The 21,181-nt window shown below is 45.7% G+C and overlaps 1 protein-coding gene across 2 annotated transcripts in view; it reads left to right on the top strand.

Annotated features, from left to right (window-relative positions):
• Positions 1-247: 247 nt before the first annotated feature.
• Positions 248-21,181, top strand: part of ALOX5 (arachidonate 5-lipoxygenase) — a 74,023-nt gene continuing 53,089 nt past the window's right edge. For both annotated transcript variants that reach the window (XM_049855547.1, XM_049855546.1), the window contains exons 1-3: positions 248-483; positions 7,684-7,882; positions 13,341-13,422. In XM_049855547.1, coding sequence (XP_049711504.1) covers positions 334-483; positions 7,684-7,882; positions 13,341-13,422 — 431 coding nt within the window. In that variant the 5' untranslated portion in view covers positions 248-333. The remainder of the gene's footprint in view (positions 484-7,683; positions 7,883-13,340; positions 13,423-21,181) is intronic.

Genomic DNA, 21,181 nt, shown 5'->3' with positions numbered 1-21,181 from the left:
CCTAGGAAACCTATGGGGCAGTTCTATTCTGTCCTACAGTGCTGCTATGAGTAGGAATCAACTGGACAGCAAAGGGTTTAGCTCGGCCGGAGTTCCTGGAGGGCCTGCGTAAAGGAGCTGCGGGTGTGGCGCCCGGCAGGCCGGGGCGGGGGCGGGCCCGGGGGTAGGGGGCCGAGCTGGGGCGGGGCGGAGCGGGGCCGCAGCCTGCATGGGACGGAAGCGGGAGGGGCAGTCCTGGGTCCCTGCAGAAGTGGGGACACAGGGACGCGCGCACCGAGGCTCCCTGCGCTCACTGCCCGCTGCACCCTGCCCGTGGCTCCCGCGGCCGCTGCCATGCCCTCCTACACGGTCACCGTGGCCACCGGCAGCCAGTGGTTCGCTGGCACGGACGACTACATCTACCTCAGCCTGGTGGGCTCCGCGGGCTGCAGCGAGAAGCACCTGCTGGACAAGGCCTTCTACAATGACTTCGAGCGCGGCGCGGTGAGGCGGGCGGCCGGGATCCGGGTGGGGGCGCACGCAGATGGGGATCCCGAGCCTCGGAGAGGCGCCTTCCTGACGGGTGGCACGTGGAGGAGGGGGTAGGGCGGGTTCACGGAGCGGAGAGTGCCCTTGCCCTGCCCACGAAGCAGAGGTAGAGGTGCCCCGTGAGCTGCGTGGGGATCACGCGGAACTGCGAGTCAAGAGGCCTGAGCCTTATCTGGGCTTCACTCTGTCTCCTCTCTGGGTCTCGGTTTCCCCAGCTGTCAATGAAGGGATTAGCTTTAGGCTGGTTCACGAGTCAAGCTGAGCCCAGGCCACCTGGTGGCTTCCAGTGGCACTAGCCCGTGTCCTCACACCTGGGCATCTTAGAGGCACAGGACAAAGCCTCACAGGGAGTTAGAAGGAATTCGAGGAACCCAGGCAAGACCACGCCCTTTGGAAACCTGAGGGTTGTTACTTGCTCCCAGCAGAGTGTATACCCGGCAACTCTTCCACCCCAGGTGTGAGGGCCCAGTGGAAGAAGAGAAGGGAGGAGGGCATTCCTCCACCTCACTAAAAGAAAAGACTGCCTTGGGGAGCTTGGGAACTCAGTGGAGGGAAGGCAACCAGCATTTATTGAATGTTTACTTTGTGGTACCAGGCCTGTGTGGCAGTGGCTCCTGACTCTGATTTGCATGTGAATTCCAGCCCCCCTGGCTTTCTCAGCTAGCTGATCAGGTCAGGTTCCTCACAGAGTTTTTAACGAAGTGCTTAGCACACATGGGGTGGCCATGAGTCGATATCAACTCAAGGGCAACTTTTTTGGGGGGGTGGGGGAAGGACTTGCTTAGCCTAGTGTCCAGCACCTAGGAAAAAACAGTTAGCATCTCATGGACCCAGACTCATGGTGACCTCATGTGTGTCAGAGTGGAACTCTGATTCCTAGGGTTTTCAGTGGCTGATTTTTTTTAAAGCAGATCACCAGACCTTTCTTCAGAGGTGCATCTGGGTGGACTCAAACCACCCACCTTTCAGTTGGCAGCCGAGCATGTTAACTGTGTGCAGCAATCAGTGCCCAGCCCACAGGAAGCGCTCAGTAAATGACCACTGTCCTTTGTACAATGCAATGTGCCTAGTCCCAGACCCCTGCAGGGACTGTCAGTTCTGCTCCCCGACCCCAGCTCCTGAACTGGACCAAAAAGATTTGGACTTTACAAAGCTTTCTTGCCACTCTTTATTATTAGGTTGAACCATATAAAAGTGTCCATACTGGACAATTTTACATATTTTTTACATTAAAAAATTGGAAATTTAATATGGCTTGACCAAATACTTCTTGTATAAAATCCATGATGTGTGTTTGAGGTCTGCAGATCCTAAGTTGAGTAAATAATGGTGCACCGTTTTCTGGATTTCAGACTCAAGAAGCTTCAGAACCTTGCTGTAACCCGACTTGGCATTGAGCCAAGTTCTGCATGGCATCAACCTGTTTTGAGCTATAGCAAGGTTTGCGGGTTGAGTGTAAGAAGCAGCACCTCGCAGCCAGGTTTCCCAGTCACGGGGACTGGTGGTGCAGGGAGGTTAATAAGGCATTGATTTTGAATTATGACACCCTCTGACACTTCTGAAAACACAGTCATTATTCCATTTTTTCATGGGTTCTCCTCCCAGCACCTGTGGGAGGAGGCCAGGGTACAGACCACTTTCCCTTTATATGTGGGCGGCAGGGAGCCTGGCTTTTCCACGACCAGGCTCTGGACAGCAGAGGTCACGGCTGTGCCACACTGTGTAGCATGGGCACTGCAGGTACAACGGTTTCTTCGTGGAGGAGATAGTGGGTGGCTACACTAGTGAAGGCCTTGCACTGTTCATTGATTTCCCTCTCTTGGTCCCTCTCCCCCACCCTGATAATTCATTCAAATGACACTGGTGATTAAACACCTCAGGGAGTGTCCCAGAGGCAAATTTCAGGGGTGATTTGCATGTCACCATTTCTGTTCCATGAGACAGCGGTGAGTCCGGAGGGCTGGGCTCGGCAGGAGGATCCCCTGGCTTCTACTGGCTCTTTGAAAAAGTCAGCTTTTGAGAAAGTTCCTGTCGATGCAGTTACCCCACACTTGGCCTTGCACAGCCCAGAGCCACTTCCTCATCCTCCAGCCAATGTGTCTGTAGGGGCTGGCCATCCGTTCTGGGTAAAGGCAAAAGCTAGACCTTAGAGAAAATATTTGCTGAGAAGAAAGGCTATCCTGTTTTACTTAGAAAAGTGAAACAGTTGTTATTTTCTTCAACAATAACAGTGACAAACCAATTCATCCTCTTCCATGGAACTGGCAAGTCAACATACCTTCGCCACCCCCATCTCAAAGCACAATTCAGCCAAATAATGGCCGGAGTTTTTCCTCAATAAATTGAGCGAAGAATCCCTGACTATTCTCATCAGAGTTCTGTGTAGTGATTCAGGACAGGGCTGGGAATCAGAGTCCTTATGAGCTAGACTCTCATGGAAACAGTCAAACTTTGATTAAAAAAAGCTCCACCATATATTGGGGAAAGCCCAGACTGTGGGCCCGAGGGCCCTATTCCTGAAGGCTGCCCCAAGTTAGGTGAGTTGTGGCAAGTTGATTTTTTCCTTTATCTCTGTAAATTTAAAGTAATTCAAGTCAGATGGGATGAATTTAACAGATTTCTGGGAAATTTTAGTTGGCCCATGTTCATTTCATGATAGCACTTTCAGGAATGCTAAGGGCAAGAGGGTGATGTTTAATATGTTATCCTTGAATATATTCAGCAAATGTCAACAAAGTCGTAACTATAAACACTTCTTAAATATATTCAGTGATGAATATGTTCATGACAAATATATTCTAGAACTCTTCCTTTTTTAGGAATAAGAATATGTTAATGAAGAATAAATATTTCCTCCATAGGACCCTCAATCCTTGTGTTCCCCCAGTTTTCCCTCTCTGTCCCATCTCTTCCCTACCTTCTCCCCTTCTTCCTCCCTCTCCTACTTCCTCTACCCCCAAATCCCCAGGGTCATCCAATGTCCTTCATTCTTTCTGCTCTGATTTCTCCCTTCCATTCTGTCTTCTAGTCTCCGCCAGCTCCCTCTTCTCTGCTCCCTCGAACCCTGGCTCTCTGTCTCATATTTCACTCTTCTCTCTGCCCCTAAGTCTTCCTAACCACGGACCCCTCTCTCCACTTCATGCCCCTTGGTCTCCCCTGCTCTTCCCTTCAGTCTCCCCATCTCTCTGCCCCAGTATGTCCTTTGTCTGCTCCCTAATCTCTCTCCCTCTCTGCTCACGACCTTCTTCTCTCTCCCTCCTCTGCCAGCCCTGGGGCAGAGACAGATGGAAACTTTACTACAATTCTGATATGAAGACTAAATAAAAACTGATCAACTAAAGTTTGCTGAAATATTCAAAAGTTTTGAAATCATATATCCAATAAGTAGTTGAAAGCAACAAGTGAAACCAGCAAACGAACCCCTCAGTGAAGCGAGGATGGTGAATTGGCCTGTTTCCCTCACTCCATCCCTGTCTCCAGCATCAGGACCACTGCACCCGCCAGCACCACCCCTAGAAACTCCATGCTAAGCCTCCTTCCTCCGAGGCGAATGCCCCACTTAAAGGGTTTTGTTCTTATCACTTCTGCATCTGAAATGGGGCTCCCCCTCCTCTCCACTCACCACACCACAGGAACCTTACCATCTCTCAAGAGCTGCCGCAAATACCACTCTTTCATGAGGCCAGTCCGTGTCCTTCCCCCTCGTTCCACGAGGCCCCTTCCTACTGCAGTCTTCTGGCCCAGCCCTGGGTGTTTCACCTACGTCACTGGCAGTCGGACAGTCAGGTCTAATCTCAGCACCACCACTGATTTGCTAGCACTGTAGCTACTCTGCCTCACTTAGCCTCAGTTTCCACCTATGCAATGGGGTCATCATCCACTCAGACTATTTGTTGAGGGCCTATTATGGGCCATTCATTGCTCACAGTGTCCCCAGTACAGAATGGTCCGGAGAGTTCAGCAAGTCATGACAGAAAGAGAAGAGCAGGCCAACAGACCCTGCACACAAAGAGGAGAGAAGTTGTCACACCTTGTAGCTCTGTGGACCTTCCTGAGACTGTGTTCTGCTGTTTGGTCCACGTGACCTTGATGTCTACCTGGAAGCCTTTCTCTGACCTCTGTGACTCTTCCCAGAATTGTTTCCTTGGACGCTAGAGCTACAGCCACGAGACTTTGTCCTGAAGACAGCCTGACTTGGTCCAGGCTGAACTCCCCAGTCCCTCATTCATCTGCTGCCACCTGCCCCAGGCCTGCAGCCAGGGCCAGCAAAGCCCTTGGGCTGACAGAGACAAGGCCAGACTGGTAGGCCTTCCCGTGGCCCATGGCAGACGCCATCAGCTGGCATACTGAGTCTCTGTATGTCTGTACAGCGAGTTCATCCCAGTTGAGACTCCAGGATCTCTGCCAGCTTCTACGGGGGTGTGGGTAGGCAGGATGAAGGGGCTCCTAGCGGGTCAATACTTCTGTGACTTTACCACAGGTGTGCTGAAGGGTGCTCTTGCTCCCCTCTTCCCCCCAGCTGGACATCTGGCCTTCCCTCTAAGAATGGCCTCAGGCCTGTAGAGCTTCCTTCAGCCCTGTCCCCTTCCTTTTTATTCCAGGTGTTTCTCTATCCCCTAGGAATGTCCACCTCAGATTCTCATGACACTTGAGATTTTAGAATGGTCATTCTCTCCTCCCAACCCAGCCTTGCTAGCATCAACACCCCCTCCCACCCCTCTAAGCAGCAGGCAAGCCACTTCCTCCAGAGCAGCCACCCTCAGGCCCAGCCCCAGGCCTCCAGATGCCAACTTCTCTTTGCTCCATCTGTGCCACCAACACCAAAAATGCCTCAGGTTCTCCCTCTGTTGTGCCAAAGTTCAGTGTTGTCCTCCTGCTGTTCAGTCTGGTGTGTGGAATCAGGGACACACCTGGGGAATGAGCTTTGCCAGTTCCCAGCTAGGCTGCTTCCCCAGGACCCTTGCTAAATGCAGAAGAGTGGCGGGGTCCCAAGAAGCACAGCCAGCCAGTGACCTGTGCCTTGGAAAAAGGAACCTGGTGAAGTTCTAATGTTCACAAGACTCACTCAGACACTACCTCACTCGAGTTTCTCAGTGGTCCCGCAGGTCAGACGTGATCTCTGGGGAGAGGAAGAAGCAGAGCCTGGGAGCCGAGCAGTTCCCTGAGGCCACACAGCCAGCCTCTCTGGAGCTGCAATGCACATTTAGAGCCCTCACTTGCCCGGCCAAGCTGTCCTCCTCCTCTTTCTTCCCCACTTGGATGGAATCTCCATTTTGTCCCCGTGAAGGGCTGAGGGCTCTGCAGATTCAAGTGTCAGGGCCCAGACAGTCCTGGACCACCCAGTCCCCACTCTGCCCCTGCCCCAGATGGGCCCTGACCCCCTGGACAACAGCTGCTGGGCCACTTGTCCCCTCAGAACCTGCCTGCCTTGGCCTTGGCCCAATGACACCTCAGCCCAGGGGTCACACTTCTTCCCACCCATAAGAGATCTGTTCTGCCTTGTCTCCCCTCCTCCCAAGCCCTCCGTCCATTGGCTTCACTCTCCAACTCCTCACTCAGGCTCCTCTCTTCAGCAGCCTTTCTATCCCCAACTCTGCACCCCAGCTTAGGCCTGCTGGCATCTTCGTGGGGTTGCCACAAGTTCACCTGCATGGTACGGATGTTGGCCCCTGCCCAGGACCCAGGGCCAGTGCTATCTGTGCGGCCACCTCACAGCCCCTGCTCCTCCTGCTAGTACACTGGGGTGGGGGAGCTCCTTCCCTAGCTGCTGGGAGACAGAGACAGGCAGGCCTGTCAGGTGACAAGATGCCTGTGTGCCCATGGTAGGAACCAGGCAGGTGCCATCCCAGCTCGAGGCCTGGCTCAGCTGCTTTGAGCCAAGGCCCTGGGGACCATAGGGCCCAGGAGGAAGCTTCCGCTTTCTGTCCATGGGTATCTGGCCTCTGTGGAAGCCACAGCATGCAAGTTGCACACTGTGTACAGAGCCGAGGGTTTGCTGAAATATCCAACTTCCCATTTTGCTCAGAAAGCCCTCCCAGGGGGCTCCTGCTGCCCAAAGGGGAAAAGGCAAAAATAGGGAAGGGGGAAATATGTTCAGAACTCTGGGTTCTGCTGCCAAAGAAAAAGTTCAGGGATTGGTGAAATGTGGTTTATAAAGGACCCCGGAGGACAAGAGGCCCTGGAAGCACCTGCTGGTCGTTGAATCAGCTGATGTGATGCTTGAGTCCCTCATCCTTTCTTCTTGTCTGCCAGCAAGAGCTGCAGAGACGCAGATGGCCTAGAAGCCATGCAGGAGTTGCCCAGAGATGCCCATCTCCCCCCGGGCCAGGAGCAGCTCCATTGGAGGTTGGAAGGCAGTGCCGCACACGGGCCTGAGGTGCTTCCTTCTAGCAACACAGCCAGCCTCCACGCACTGCCAGAGCCACAGATGTAGTGGGAACTGCTGGGTCTGATTGTTCACAGCAGTACTGTGTGGTCCTGGGAACTGCAAATGTTCCTGAAAGGCTTGAATTCAAAGGGCTTACATCTGTGCTACTTCATTTGTATCTGAGCCTCTCCACTGTCACTTAGGTGCTGCCCTGCTGAGGACTAGAGAGAGATTATGTGGCTATAGTGGACAGCCTGGTCTGAGTTCCAGCTCACTTAGCAGCTGGGGTATGACTTACTGAGCCTCAGTATCTTCATCTGTAAAAAGGGTTATAACTCCATCCCCCTCCCAAAGTTGTGGTGGGGGGTCCCATAGTAATTGTCAGCAGGCCCTTTGCAGTTGGTAAAGGGCTGCCCAGCAGTGAGAGCCAGTTTGTCCCTGTGATCTGGCAGGGGAGAAAGGCCAGCGCCTCTGCTGCCCTTGCTGTGAGGGTGGGCACATGAAGAGGACCCTCACCGAGCAAAGCCTCGAGGTTGCAGCAGGTCCAGGCACTTGCCTGGGAGCATCCACTCCTCCAGCCTGAGCCATGTGCAGATATGAGAGAGTCCCTCACTAGATTTTCATCTCCGAGAGGCAGGGACCAGCACATGCCCAGCTCTTTCATGCAGGGCCTGGCACGAGGCCTTGTAATAGCTGAATCCAGTGAATGTCTTGGCTAAATGGACTAGGGGTGATAGGAGGGCTCAGGGGACCCCAAACCACTACGACCTGCCGTTCCTCCTCTGCAGGTTGATTCTTATGATGTGACGGTGGACGAAGAGCTGGGCGAGATCCTTCTGGTCAAAATCGAGAAACGCAAGTACTGGCTCCATGATGACTGGTACCTGAAGTACATCACGCTGAAGACACCCTACGGGGACTACATTGAGTTCCCCTGCTACCGCTGGATCACAGGCGAGGGCGAGATCGTCCTGCGAGATGGCCGAGGTGAGCACCTGGGCCCCTTCCAACCCCTGGGCTTCCCAGGAACCTAAAGGGTTTGATGGCCCTCCTTCCTCAAAGGGTCATTGTTCATGGGAATGACAGCAAAGTACCCAGGCTGTGATGCAGCCTACCTGCAGAGGAGGTGTGGCCTGCCTCAGTGTATTCATAACCCCTTGGCCCAGAGGTTGAGTGAGCAGCCCCCAGTCACACAGCCAGCCTTGCCCTGCAGTCCTACAGGGAAGGGCATGTACCCTTTTCATCAGACGGTAACTAGGTCCCTAGTAGCAAATATCCATGGGACATACAAGTAGATGGGCAGTTCTATAGTTGTCAAGGTTATACATTGCTCGGTCACTGAAGTGGCCTTTTCCAGATTCATAGACACCGAGGTCCAGACTGCCCACTGGGAGGTCACAATAGGGTTTCGACTCCGGGACACATCACTCAGACCTGGGAAGTGAAGGGGTTGACCAGGAGTGCCCAAGTGCCAGCTCAGAGGGACCACAAGGCAGACCTGGTGTTCATGTCGACACTAGTTGAACCCCATTTCCTATTTATTACTGAAAGAGGAAAGGACCTAAAATCTACCCTAAAGCTCATGATTCCCAAATGTGCAGACCCCAGTCTGGTACTTCCTCAGGAGGTCATTCCTTGTAAAAGGGCCCACAGCTTGCCTGGTAAGAAATGTCAGAGAGAGATGCAGACATCAGAGATCAGCTAAGGCCACTCTTGCCGAATGACCCTTTTTTGCACGAGTGAGTCAAGTCCATGCCTTGGCAGATTGATTCCATACTTCAAATCACAGCCCTTCAGTTGGCTTACAGCCTAAAGCTGGAATGATATATCTCCAAATGCCAAGCATCCACTATAATCATAAGAAGGAGGATAGGGTTTAATAATCCCTTTCGTGTACACTGGTATCCGTACCATCCACATTTCCCGCCTCTGGGCTGTATAGGTATGGTTTGGGAACATTTTTAATACATGCCGGTGTCAGGACAGGGGCTTCTGTAACTGCATAAGCTGGTAGGAAGGTCGTCGGCGTAGTGTGTTTGTTGTGCTGAGAGGTAGTTGCAGGAGGTGCTGTAGCCGGGGGGAGTGACTGTGAATGTCTTTGTCTCTTTTTCCCTCTGTACAGGGAGATAAGCCTTGTGAGTACATTACTGTTTCCTTTGTATTGTTGTGAGGGTGCAGTATTCGGAATTAGATAACATGCAAGTGCATAAGTTATTTTCAGGCAAAAAACACTGTCAACAGGCATCCTTGATGTACTCCATGTACACGGGTACAAATAAGTACCACTTACATTTTCTGGCCATTTAGAATTCTGAACAGTGAGATAAGCCTTGTAAGGATATTTATGGTTTTCTTTGTGTTATTGGGTGGGTGTGGTTCTTGGGATTAGGTGAGATGCATATGAAAAGCTTATTTTTAGAAGAAATACAGTATAAGCACATGTTGTGGCATCCTCGACATACTGCAATCATCAAGGACTTATCTTCCAGTTTCTGAGCTGTAAGTACGTGTTTTGCAGTAAGAAGTAATTTATTGCAGAGGTAATGTTCCCATGACAGCACTCCCTTTTGGGACCTTAGTTTTACCAAAAAAAAAACCAAGAACTCATTACCATCGAGTCGCTTCCTACTCATAGCAACCTTTTGGTTAGCAGTGGTAGCTCTTAACCACTGTGCCACCGGAGCTCCTTTAGTTTTACAGAAGGCAGGAATTACACAATGTCTCCCCTTGTGTGTTCTCATTTTGGTTTGGAGGTGTGGTATTTGTACTATCCTGTTGTGATGGTTCAGGTTATGTATCCACTTTGCTGGGCCATGATTTACAGTGGTTTGGCAGTTATGAAATTATGTAGTTTGACAGCTATGCAATGGTGTAATCATTCCCCTTGATGTGATCTGATCTGATCAGCCAATCAGCTGTAAGGGCAGTTATGCAATGATGCCTTTATGTGTTACCCCATGTTTTAAAAAGCTCCACTCAACAACAACAAAAACTGAAAAGAAAAAAATAGTTTTTCCTGCTTCATCTTCCCTATCTTACCTCTAGAGTTTGCTGGTATATATGTGTACCACATAATGTTAATAAAAAAAAATAGATTACATCACAAAGGTTACTGACAGCCAGTGATACACCCCATTAATGAAAAAACATTATGTCACCAAAAATGACAAACACAAAATAATTCGTTCATAAAAGAGTTTTAACCTTTCCTAGTTGACAAAGCATTCCTTATCACTAGTTCATTTGCTCTTCACACAAGTTTGGTGAGGTTGGTAAAGCAAGAATGGCTCTTATCTCCATTTTATAGCTAAGAAAGTGGAGACAAATGAAAAAATCCTCTCCACCTGATATTCTTAAACTATCAGGCCACATCCCATGGTTTCTGACATGGAATTTGACTTGAGAAACAAAATTTCAAGAGTATTTCTGAGCTGACTGATTGGAGCTAAGAAGATCTTTGTCCCTCTACTTCATGGCAGAAAAAAAGATCACAAAATGCACTGCATCTTGTGATTGCCAGAATGTAGAAGGTCATAAAAAAAAGTTGGAAGACGTTAGCTATAAATTTCCCTCTTGCACCCCCTCTCCCCCACAACCAAGGACCCAGGTGTGTAGCCCTTCTTCCCATAGACTCTTGTAGCTCTTCATATCAAGAAGCAGACGGCACAAACTAGGATAATTCAAGGGAGGGTATAATAAAGGGGCTATTTAGAAAGGTGTAGGCCAGTGTGTAGGGGAACCACAGGCCATTACCACCACTAGTTCTGATGAGATGAGGGGGAAGCCCAAAAGAGAAGGAATGCCAGAATCCAGGAGAGGGCCCTAGAGACAGAGCTCCCTGGTTAGGAGATTCAGATAGCCTGGGGGACACTGCAGAGAGTGCTGGGGGATAAATGCCCTAACCTCAGTTTCCCCATGCCCTTCAGGCTCCAGTAAAGGTCCCCATTGACTGAATGCGATGGGAAGCCCACTGGGGCAATCTATTCCAGCCACTTTTGGGGACAGACAGGGTAGAGAAGGGTGGGTCTGGAGGGGCCACATAGAAGCTCTCCGACACAATCCACTTATCTATTGCTGTGTAACTATCTTAGTGACTTCAAACAACCATTGTATTTTACCAAGCCATGATTTTGTGGGTTAGGAATTTGGGAAAGGCTCAGGTGGGCAGTTCATCTGTGATCCATGTGGCATCAGCTGAGGTGGAGGGGCTTGAGGATTCACAGCTAAGAAGACTTCTTCTCTCCCATGTTGAGCATCTCAGTGCTCCTTGGCTGCTTTCTCTTCCCATAACATCTCGTTCTTCAAGGCTTCGTCTCCACTTGTCTTGGGCTCCCTCACAGCATGGTGGCCTCAGGGTATTTGTACCTCTCACATGGTGGCTGTCTTCCAAGAGCAAGTATTCTAAAAGACAGAAAGTGGATGCTGCCAGTCTCTTAAGGCCTGGGCCTGGAGACCAGCACAGTGTAGCTTCTCTATATTCTGTTGGTCAGAGCAGCCACAGAGCCCATCCAGATTCAGGAGAGGGACACAGACCCCACCTTTGATGGGAGGAATGTGAGGGAATTTGTGGCCATCTTCAGTCCACCATATGGCACAATAACCAGTGGTTTGAACAACCTGTAAATGAGGGCACACAGTCCACACGCAATTCAATTGTTTACCCCAAGGTAACCTCGTAAATCTCATATTTCACCACCGTACCTTGGATGAACATAAAAGTCAGAAACAGTCACTGTGGTTGCAGGCATCCAGAGCACCCATGTGATGGGGCAGCTTCATGAAGACACTGCATATCAGTCTTTTGGAATCTGCTCTCTGGACTCTGTTGCACTCAGTCCGGGCTTTGTCATAACAATTTGACAGAATAATTGACTATTGAATCTAATACTAAAACGTCCAGCTCAGCTTGTATTTTGAATGTCATTTTCCTAGTAATTAATCTTTATTACATTTTACAAAACTACCAGTCTGTGATAGAATGTAAGTTTTAAATACCTGGTCCCTCACCGCAAGTAGCTGGAGAAGCACGTGATAGTTTCCCTTTTCCGGAGGGAGATGCTCTGGGTTCCTGCCACCCGGGGCTCCATTGATGTGACTCATTAAGCACATGATTGCTCCCCTTTCCCAGAGGGAGATGCTCTGGGGTCCTCCCACCCAGGACTTCACTGACTGTGACTCGTCACTGGCTTGACCTTAAACAACAGTATAGAGAGTGATGATGGTACAACCTCTTGTCTTCTAAAGACCCAGAGAAGCATGTTGCTGCCCTTAGCCAACTGCCTCACTTCTGACATGAGACATGGCAGCAGAGCGAGCTGAGAGATGAGATGCCCATGGAGCCCAGGCTTAGAGGGAGTAAAGGAAACCTCCAGCCCAATATAATTACAAGAATGATGGTACAAACCGGTTTTCCCTTTAGTTATGTGTGCGCAGCACAGTGTGAGCACTAGGCGGCATTCTCTTACTAAATCCCCGCCACATCTCTGATATATAGGTACTATTGTCCCCATTTTCCACAGGAGGGGGCTAAGACAACTTGTTCAAGGTCACATAGTTTTAAGTGACCAAGACCAAGTCCAACCCAGCTGCCTCTCCTCTACAGCCCACACTTTAGGTCACTACACAGTTTTAGAATTGAGCTTCTTGCTCAGTCCTTCATGTAGGCACCACAGGAAACCAGAAAATGTTGGGATCTCTATGCTGGATCCTAAGTCTCAGATTTTTCTATTATGTGTAGTCAGGAACATGAGAGCTGTGAGTCCCTGCCACCCTCTCAAGACAACACTGAAGCCCACAGTCACTGCCATTTGTGGAATAAGAAATGTAGAGCTGACAGGGGAGAGGAGGACCCTTCCAAAGTGGTCTAAAAAAAAAAAAATCCACCAAGAACCATAAATTGCCCTTCCTCTGGAGTGAAAGGCAGCTCTGTCGCTGGGCCCCATGTTTCTTTGCGGAGTGAAGGCTGTCAGAGGCCCTGGGTAGAGATTCACAGGCAGGCCAGAGATGAGCACTATGCATTTGCCAGAGAGGGCCAGAAAATCAAGGCCCAGGACACCCATAAAGCCAAGTCTGGCTCGTGAGCATGAACATTATTCTATGAGCCCCGAGGTGCAGGGATCCTGAGTCTCACCAGGTGGGTTGGCAGGAGGATGATGGATTGGATTTGTCTTTCATAAAGGGAGTGACTGAGAGCCTGGGATTTGAGCCTTTTGTTGAAAATTCACTAGTTAGGTATATGACCTTGTGCGAGGTTCAAGGGAAAAGCTGTCCAACCTCCCCAGGCCACAGTTTCCTTACCATAAAATTGGGGAGAGTGTTCTGTGGCTTACATGAGCTAGTGCATGTAAAGCCCCCAACACAGGGCAGAATGCATAAGGGGGCCCTGAATATTGGACATCATTATCCTTCTTTCTAAGGCTCTTCTCATACTTGCCTTTCTTGACAGCAAAATTGGCCCGAGATGACCAAATTCATATTCTCAAGCAGCACAGACGTAAAGAACTGGAAACACGGCAAAAACAGTATCGGTGAGTTATGGTATCAGACACAGTGGCCCTGGAACCATGCTTCCTTCTGTCATGGGTGCATGGTCTGCACACAGGTTATGGCCCTTCACCGCTAACAAGTCACCAAGGCACCAGCTCCCTGAGGTGGCCTCTCACATCCCCAGGCTTCACCTTACCTACCACTCCAGGCAGAGATGGCAGCGGTGGCGATGGGATTATGGACATACTTGGAATCAGCCAGTTAGGGGAATGAGGCAACAAAAGCTTGAGTTTATTTTATTATCTTCTCATCTGCCTTTCTAGGGATTACTTCTCACTATTTTTAAAAATTTTTTTATTGTGGTGAAATATGTGTAATAAAACATTTGCCAATTCAACATTTTTCACATGTACAATTCAGTGACGTGGGTTATGTTCACCGTGTTGTATAACTATCATGATTATCCATTTCCAAATTATTCCACCACCGTGAAGAGAAACTCTGTGCCCTCTGAACAGACACTCCTCCTTCCCCCTCCTCCCACCTCTGGTAAGCACCAGTAAATTTTGGTCTCCATACCTTTGCCTGTTTCGTATCAATGGGATCATACAATAGTTGTCCTTTTGTGCCTGACGTATTTCACTCAGCATAAGATTTTCAAGAAAATCCACTTTCTTTATCTTTCTTCTCTTTTTTAATTTGAAGGTGCAAATGGCTTTCTGTCGCATTCCAAGGTCATTCTTGTCATTTTACTTGCTTTCTTCTGCCAAATTTAAAACTATGAGTATATGTTTTCTCTTGATTTTTTTTTTAGTTTTTGCATTCCCTAAATAGTCTTGGGTTCTCTAACCTTTCAAATTCGTTCTTAAAGGACATGAACCAGGACTTAGAAAATAGATTCTTGTTTAATCCTGTTGTTTTAACATGTTGTCTCACTGTAGCGCTCTGCCTTCCTGGTGTTCCCAGGGCAGGAGTCGTGCTTTTTCCCTTTTCCAGGGAGTTACCCTTCTCTCTTCTGTCTGCATGGAAGACGGGTAGTTTCCTAGATGAATATACCCCTCACTTCTTATGTCTTCTTATAAAAGTGGTACATGGTCCACAACAAAAGTGACAAATATTTAGGTAGACTGACCAGGAGAAAAAGAGAAAAGAATCGAGTAGCTAAAATTAAAGAAGGAAAGAGGGGACATAACTACTGAGCTCACAGAAATTAAAATGGATAAAAGGGACTGTTGTGAACAACTATATGGAAATAAATTAGATAGCTGAGATGAAGTGGATAAATCCCAGAAAGACACACACTACTGACTCAGAAGAAATAGAAAATCTGAATAGACCAATCACAAGTAAGGAGAATGAATTAGTAATTTACAAGCTTTCCACAAAGAAAAGCCCTGGACCAGAAGGCTTCACTAGTGAATTCTATGAAATATTTAAAGAATTAATACCAATCGTACATAAACTCTTCCCAAAAAATAGAAGTGGATGGAACACTTTCCAACTTATTTTATAAGGCCAGTATTACCCTGAAACCATACCAGACAAAGACATCTCAAAAAAAGGAAACTACATACCAGAATACCTTATGAATAAAGATGCAAAAATCCTCAACAAATTACTAGCAAGCTGAATTCAGCAAAATATAAAAAGTATTGTACAACATGACCAAATGGGATTTATCCCAAGAATGTAATGTTGGCTCAGCATAAAAATAATCAATCAATATAAAATCTTACTGATAGAATAAAGGAAAAAGATCTATGATTATCTCACTAGACAGAAAAAAAGCATTTTTAAAAAAACCAACAAACTTTCATGATAAAAACACTAAAAAAATAGGAATAGAAGGAAATTTTCTCAACCTAATAAAGGACACCTACAAAACTCCCACAGTTAACATCATACTTAATGGTGAAAGACTGAACGCTTTGCCCCTAAGATCAGGAAAAAGACAAAGATGCCCACTCATACCACATCTATTTAAACTTGCACTGGAGGTTTTAGCCAGAGCAATGAGGCAATAAAAAGAAATGAAAGGCATCCAAATTGAAGAAGAACAAGTAGAACTCTCTCCATTTCCAGATAACATCATCTTGTGTAATAGAAAATCCTAAGGAATTTACTAAAAAGTATTAGGACTAATAAACACATTCAGCAAGGGTGCAGGATACAAGATCAATATACAAATATCAATTGTTTTTCTAAATATTAGCAATAAACAATCTGAAAAAATAAAATTAAGAAAACAATTTCATTTACAATAGCACCAAAAGAAATAAAATATTTATGAATAAATTTAACAAAAGTCCAAGACTTGTACGCTGAAAACTACAAAACATGTGGAAAGAAATAAAAGATCTAAATAAATTGAAAGACAATCCATATTCATGGATCAGAAACTTAATATTGTTAAGATGGTAATTACTCCTCAAATTTACCAACAGGATAAACAGAATCCTATCAAAATGACTTCTGGCTTTTTTGCAGAAATTGACAAGCTGATCGTACGATTTACATGTAAATAAAAGGGACCCAGAGTAGCCAACACAATCTCAAAAAACAAGAACAAAGTTGAGTACTCACACTTCCCTGTATAAAAACTTACTACACAGCAGCTGTAATCAAGACAGTGTAGTACTGGCAAACTACATAGACATATAGATCAATGGAACAGAATTGAAAATCCAAAAATAAACTTTTATATTTGCGGCCAATTAATTTTTGAAAAGGGTACAAAAATAATTCAGTAGGAAAAGAATAGTATTGTCAACAAATGGAGCTGGGACACCATTTGCTGAAAATCCACAGGAAATCCACATGCACAAGAATAAAGTTGGACCCCCTACCTTACACTGAATGCAAAAATTAACTCAAAATTAGTCATAGACCTAAATATAAGAGCTAGTACTATAAAAATCATGGAAGAAAGACTGGGAGTAAATCTTCAAACTATGGGCTAGGCAATGATTTCTTAGATATGACGCCGAAAGCATAAGCAATAAGAGGGAAAAAATGATAAAATTTAAACTTTTGTGCTTAAAATATCACTATACAGAAAGTAAAAAGATAACTCACAAAATGGGAGAAAATATTTGCAAATCATATATCTAATAATGGACTTGTATCCAAAACATAAAGAGTTCTTACAACTTAATAATAAAAACACGAACAACTCAGTTTTAAAATTAGCAAAGGATTTTAATAGATACTTCTCCAAAGAAGATATATGAATGGCCAATAAGCAAATGAAAAGATACTCAACATCATTAGCCATTAATCAAAACCAAACCCGTTGCTGTCTAGTCAATTCCGATCATAGCAACCCTACAGGACAGAGTAGAACTGCCCCATAAGGTTTCTAAGGAGGAGCTGGTGGATTCAAACTGCTGACCTTTTGGTTTGTGGTCGAGCTGTTAACCACTGCACCACCAGGGCTCCTCATTTGTCATTAGGGAAATCAAAATCACAGCAAGATACTACTTCATACCTATTACAATGGCTATAATAGAAAAGACAGATAATAACAAATGTTATGAGGATATGGAGAAATGGAACCTTCATGCATTGCTGGTGGGGTTGTTACACTTTTCTACATATCCTTCTATAATTTAACTTATTGCAAGAAACATGTAATATGTTAATAGTCTTTTCTTTTTTAAGACAGTAAAGCAAAAGAAAGGAAAAAGGGCACAGTCATTGTAGAAAATACAGAAATTTATCAGAAACAGGAAAATACCCATAACTCATGCAGTTTCACTCTGAGTTGTTTGAGTTTATATTATATATATGACTACGGAAGACCCTGAAGTAGATGGATTGACACAGTGGCTGCAGAATGGACTCAGGCATAACAATGATTGTGAGGATGGCACAGGACCAGGCAGTGTTTCGTTTTGTTGTACAGAGGATCACTAACAGTACCAACTGGATGACACCTAACAACAACAACAACATACGACTTTACATCCTGCTTTTTTTGTTGTTTTTCCTTACTGTGTAGGGATTCATTTCCCCAGGTCTTAAAAATCTCGTCATAAACATCATTCTGGTTTTTATATAATATTCCATTGTAGAGATGTACCATAATTTACTTTATGTCTCCTCAAAATAGAGTCGACCTTAATGCCATGGATGGAGTCAAGCTTTTGAGACCTTTATTTGCTAATGTGGCACAACTCAAAATGAGAAGAAACAGCTGCAAACATCCATTAATAATCAGAAACTGAAATGTACTAAGTATGAATCTACGAAAATTGGAAATCATCAAAAATGAAATGGCATGCATAAAGATTGATATCCTAGGCATTGGTGAGCTGGAATGGACTGGTACTGGCCATTTTGAATTGGACAATCATATAGTCTACTATGCCAGGAATGAAAACTTAAAGAAGAATGGCATTGCATCAAAAAGGACATTTCAAGATCTATCCTGAAGTACAACCCTGTCAGTGATGGGATAATATCCATACGCCTACAAGGAAGACCATTTAATAGGACTATTATTCAAATTTATGCACCAACCACTAAGGCCAAAGATGAAGAAACTGAAGATTTTTACCAACTTCTGCAGTCTGAAATTGATCGAACATGCAATCAGGATGCATTGATAATTACTGGTGATTGGAACTCAAAAGTTGGAAACAAAGAAGGATGGGTAGTTGGAAAATATGGCCTTGGTGATAGAAACGATGCCAGAGATCGCATGATTGAAATTTGCAAGACCAACGACTTCTTTATTGTGAATACCTTTTTTCACCAACATACACATGGACCTTGCCAGATGGAATATACAGGACTTAAATTGACTACATCTGTGGAAAGAGACGATGGAAAAGCTCAATACCATAAGCCAGAACAAGACCAGGGGCTGATTGTGGAACAGATCATCAGTTGCTCATATGCAAGTTCAAGTTGAAACTGAAGAAAATTAGAGAGCCAAAGTACAGCCTTGAGTATATCCCACCTGAATTTAGAGACCATTCTAGAGTAGATTTGACGCATTGAACACTAATCTAATGACTGAAGACCAGGCCAGTTGCCGAATGACATCAAGGGCATCATACACGAACAAAGCAAGAGGTCATTAAAAAGACAGGAAAGAAAAGTCCAAAATGGATGTCAGAAGAGACTTGGAAACTTGCTTTTGAATGTTGAGCAGCTAAAGCAAGAGGAAGAAACAAGGAAGTAAGAGAACTGAACAGATTTGAAAGGGTGGCGTGAGAAGACAATGTAAAGTATTATGATGGCATGTGCAAAGAGCTGGAGATAGAAAACCAAAAGGGAAGAACATGCTCAACATTTCTCAAGCTGAAAGAACTGAATGAAAAATTCAAGCCTCAAGTTGCAACAGTGAAGGATTCTGTGGGGAAAATATTAAACGACGCAGGAAGCATCAAAAGAAGATGTGAGGAATACACAGAGTCAATATACCAAAAAGAATTGGTCGATGTTCAGCCATTTCAAGAGGTAGCATATGATCAGGAATTGATGGTACTGAAGGAAGAAGTCCAAGCTGCACTGAAGGCATTGGCGAATAACAAGGCTCCAGGAATTGATGGAATATCAGTTGAAATGTTTCAAAACAGATGCGGCACTGGAAGTGCTCACTCATCTATGGCAAGAAATTTGGAAGACAGCTACCTAGCCAACCAACTGGAAGAGATCCATATTTGTACCCATTCCAAAGAAAAGTGAACCAACCAAATGCAAAAATTATTGAATAATATCATTAATAACACATGCAAGCAAAATTTTGCTGAAGATCATTCAAAACTGGTTGCAAAAGTGTATCGACAGGGAACTGCCAGAAATTCAGGCCAGATTCAGAAGAGGATGTGGAACCAGGGATATCATTGCTGATGTCAGGTGGATCCTGGCTGAAAGCAGAGAATACCAGAAAGATGTTTATCTGTGTTTTATTGGGTACGCAAATTATGGATAACATTGCAGAGAACGGGAGTTCCAGAACACTTAATTGTGCTCATGAGGAACCTGTACATAGATCAAGAGGCAATTGCTTGAGCATAACAAGGGGATACTGTGTGTTTTAAAGTCAGGAAAGGTGTGTGTCAGGGTTGTATTGTTTCACCATGCTTAATCAATCTGTATACTGAGCAAATAATCCAAGAAGCTGGGCTATATGAAGAATGGGGCATCAGAACAGGTGGAAGACTCATTAACAACTTGTGATATGCCCATGATACAATCTTGCTTGCTGAAAGTGAAGAGGACTTGAAGCACTTACTGATGAAGATCAAAGACTACAGCCTTCAGTATGGATTACATACACCTCAGCATAAAGAAAACAAAAATCCTCACAACTGGACCGATAAGTAACATCATGATAAAAGGAGAAAAGATTGAAGTTGTCAAGAATTTCATTTTACTTGGATCCACAATCAACACCCATGGAAGCAGTAGTCAAGAAATCAAAAGACTCATTGCATTGGGCAAATAGGCTGCAAAGGACCTCTTTAAAGTGTGGAAAAGCAAAGATATCACCTTGAAGACTAAGGTGCACCTGACCCAAGCCATGGTATTTTCAGTTGCATCGTATGCATGTTAAAGCTGGACAATGCATAAGGAAGACCGAAGAATTGGTGCCTTTGAATTGTGGTGCTGGAGAGGAGTATTGAATATACCACTGACTGCCCAAAGAATGAACAAATCTGTCTTGGAAGAAGTACAACCAGAGTGCTCTTTAGAAGCGAGGATGGCAAGACTACCTCTTACATGCTTTGGACATGTTGAGGGATCAGTCCCTGGAGAAGGACATCATGCTTCAAGTACAGGGTCAGTGGAAAAGAGAAAGACCCTCAACGAGATGGATTGACACAGTGGCTGCAATAAGGGGCTCAAGCATAACAACAATTGTGAGCATGTGCAGGACTGGGCAGTGTTCCTTCTGTGGCACATAGGGTCGCTAGGAGTCGGAACTGACTCAATGGCGTCTAACAACATCATAATTTACTTAAGTACCCAGCCTGACTGAACATTTAGGGTGCTTCTAATTTTTATTATTATAAACAACAAAAAACTTTGTGCATGAAGTTTTTATGCATTATTATTTCCTTAGAATTAAAAAAAAAAAAAAAACATTGCCAGTGAGTCGGTTTTGTCTCATAGCTACCGTATGGGACAGAGTAGAACTGCCCCATAGGGTTTCCAAGGAGCAGCTGGTTGATTCGAACTGCCAACCTTTTGGTTAGCAGCCGAGCATTTAACCACTGTGCTGCCAGGACTCCATTTCCTTAGGATAGATGATCATAAATGAAATTACTAAATCAAGTAGTATAAGTTCTTATATATACTGAGAAAGTTCTCTTCCAAATCATTTACCCATTTTTTCTTTATTTTCTACTCTGGGTGAAGGTTTACAGAACAAACTGTCTTCTCATTAAAGAGCAATACACATATTGTTTTATTATGTTGGTTAACAACCCCGCAACATGTCAATACTCTCCCTTCTCGACCATGGGTTCCCTATTACCTGCTTTCCTGTCCCCTCCTACCTTCTAGTCCTTGCCCCTGGGCTGGTGTGACCCTTTATTTCCATTTTGTTTTATGGGCCTGTCTAATCTTTGGCTGAAGGGTGAATATCGGGAGTGACTTCATTACTGAACTTAAAAGGGTGTCCGGGGGCCATATGCTCGGGGTTTCTCCAGTCTCTGTCAGGCCAGTAAGTCTCGTCTTTTTTTGTGAATTAGAATTTTGGTCTACATTTTTCTCCAGCTCTGTCCGGGACCCTCTATTGTGATCCCTCTCAGAGCAGTCAGTGGTGGTAGCTGGGCACATCCTAGT

Source organism: Elephas maximus, chromosome 16 (genome assembly GCF_024166365.1).
Source record: "Elephas maximus indicus isolate mEleMax1 chromosome 16, mEleMax1 primary haplotype, whole genome shotgun sequence".
NCBI classification, from domain to species: domain Eukaryota; kingdom Metazoa; phylum Chordata; class Mammalia; order Proboscidea; family Elephantidae; genus Elephas; species Elephas maximus.
Note: the sequence above shows the minus strand (reverse complement) of the source record. Positions and strands in the feature narration are given on the sequence as shown.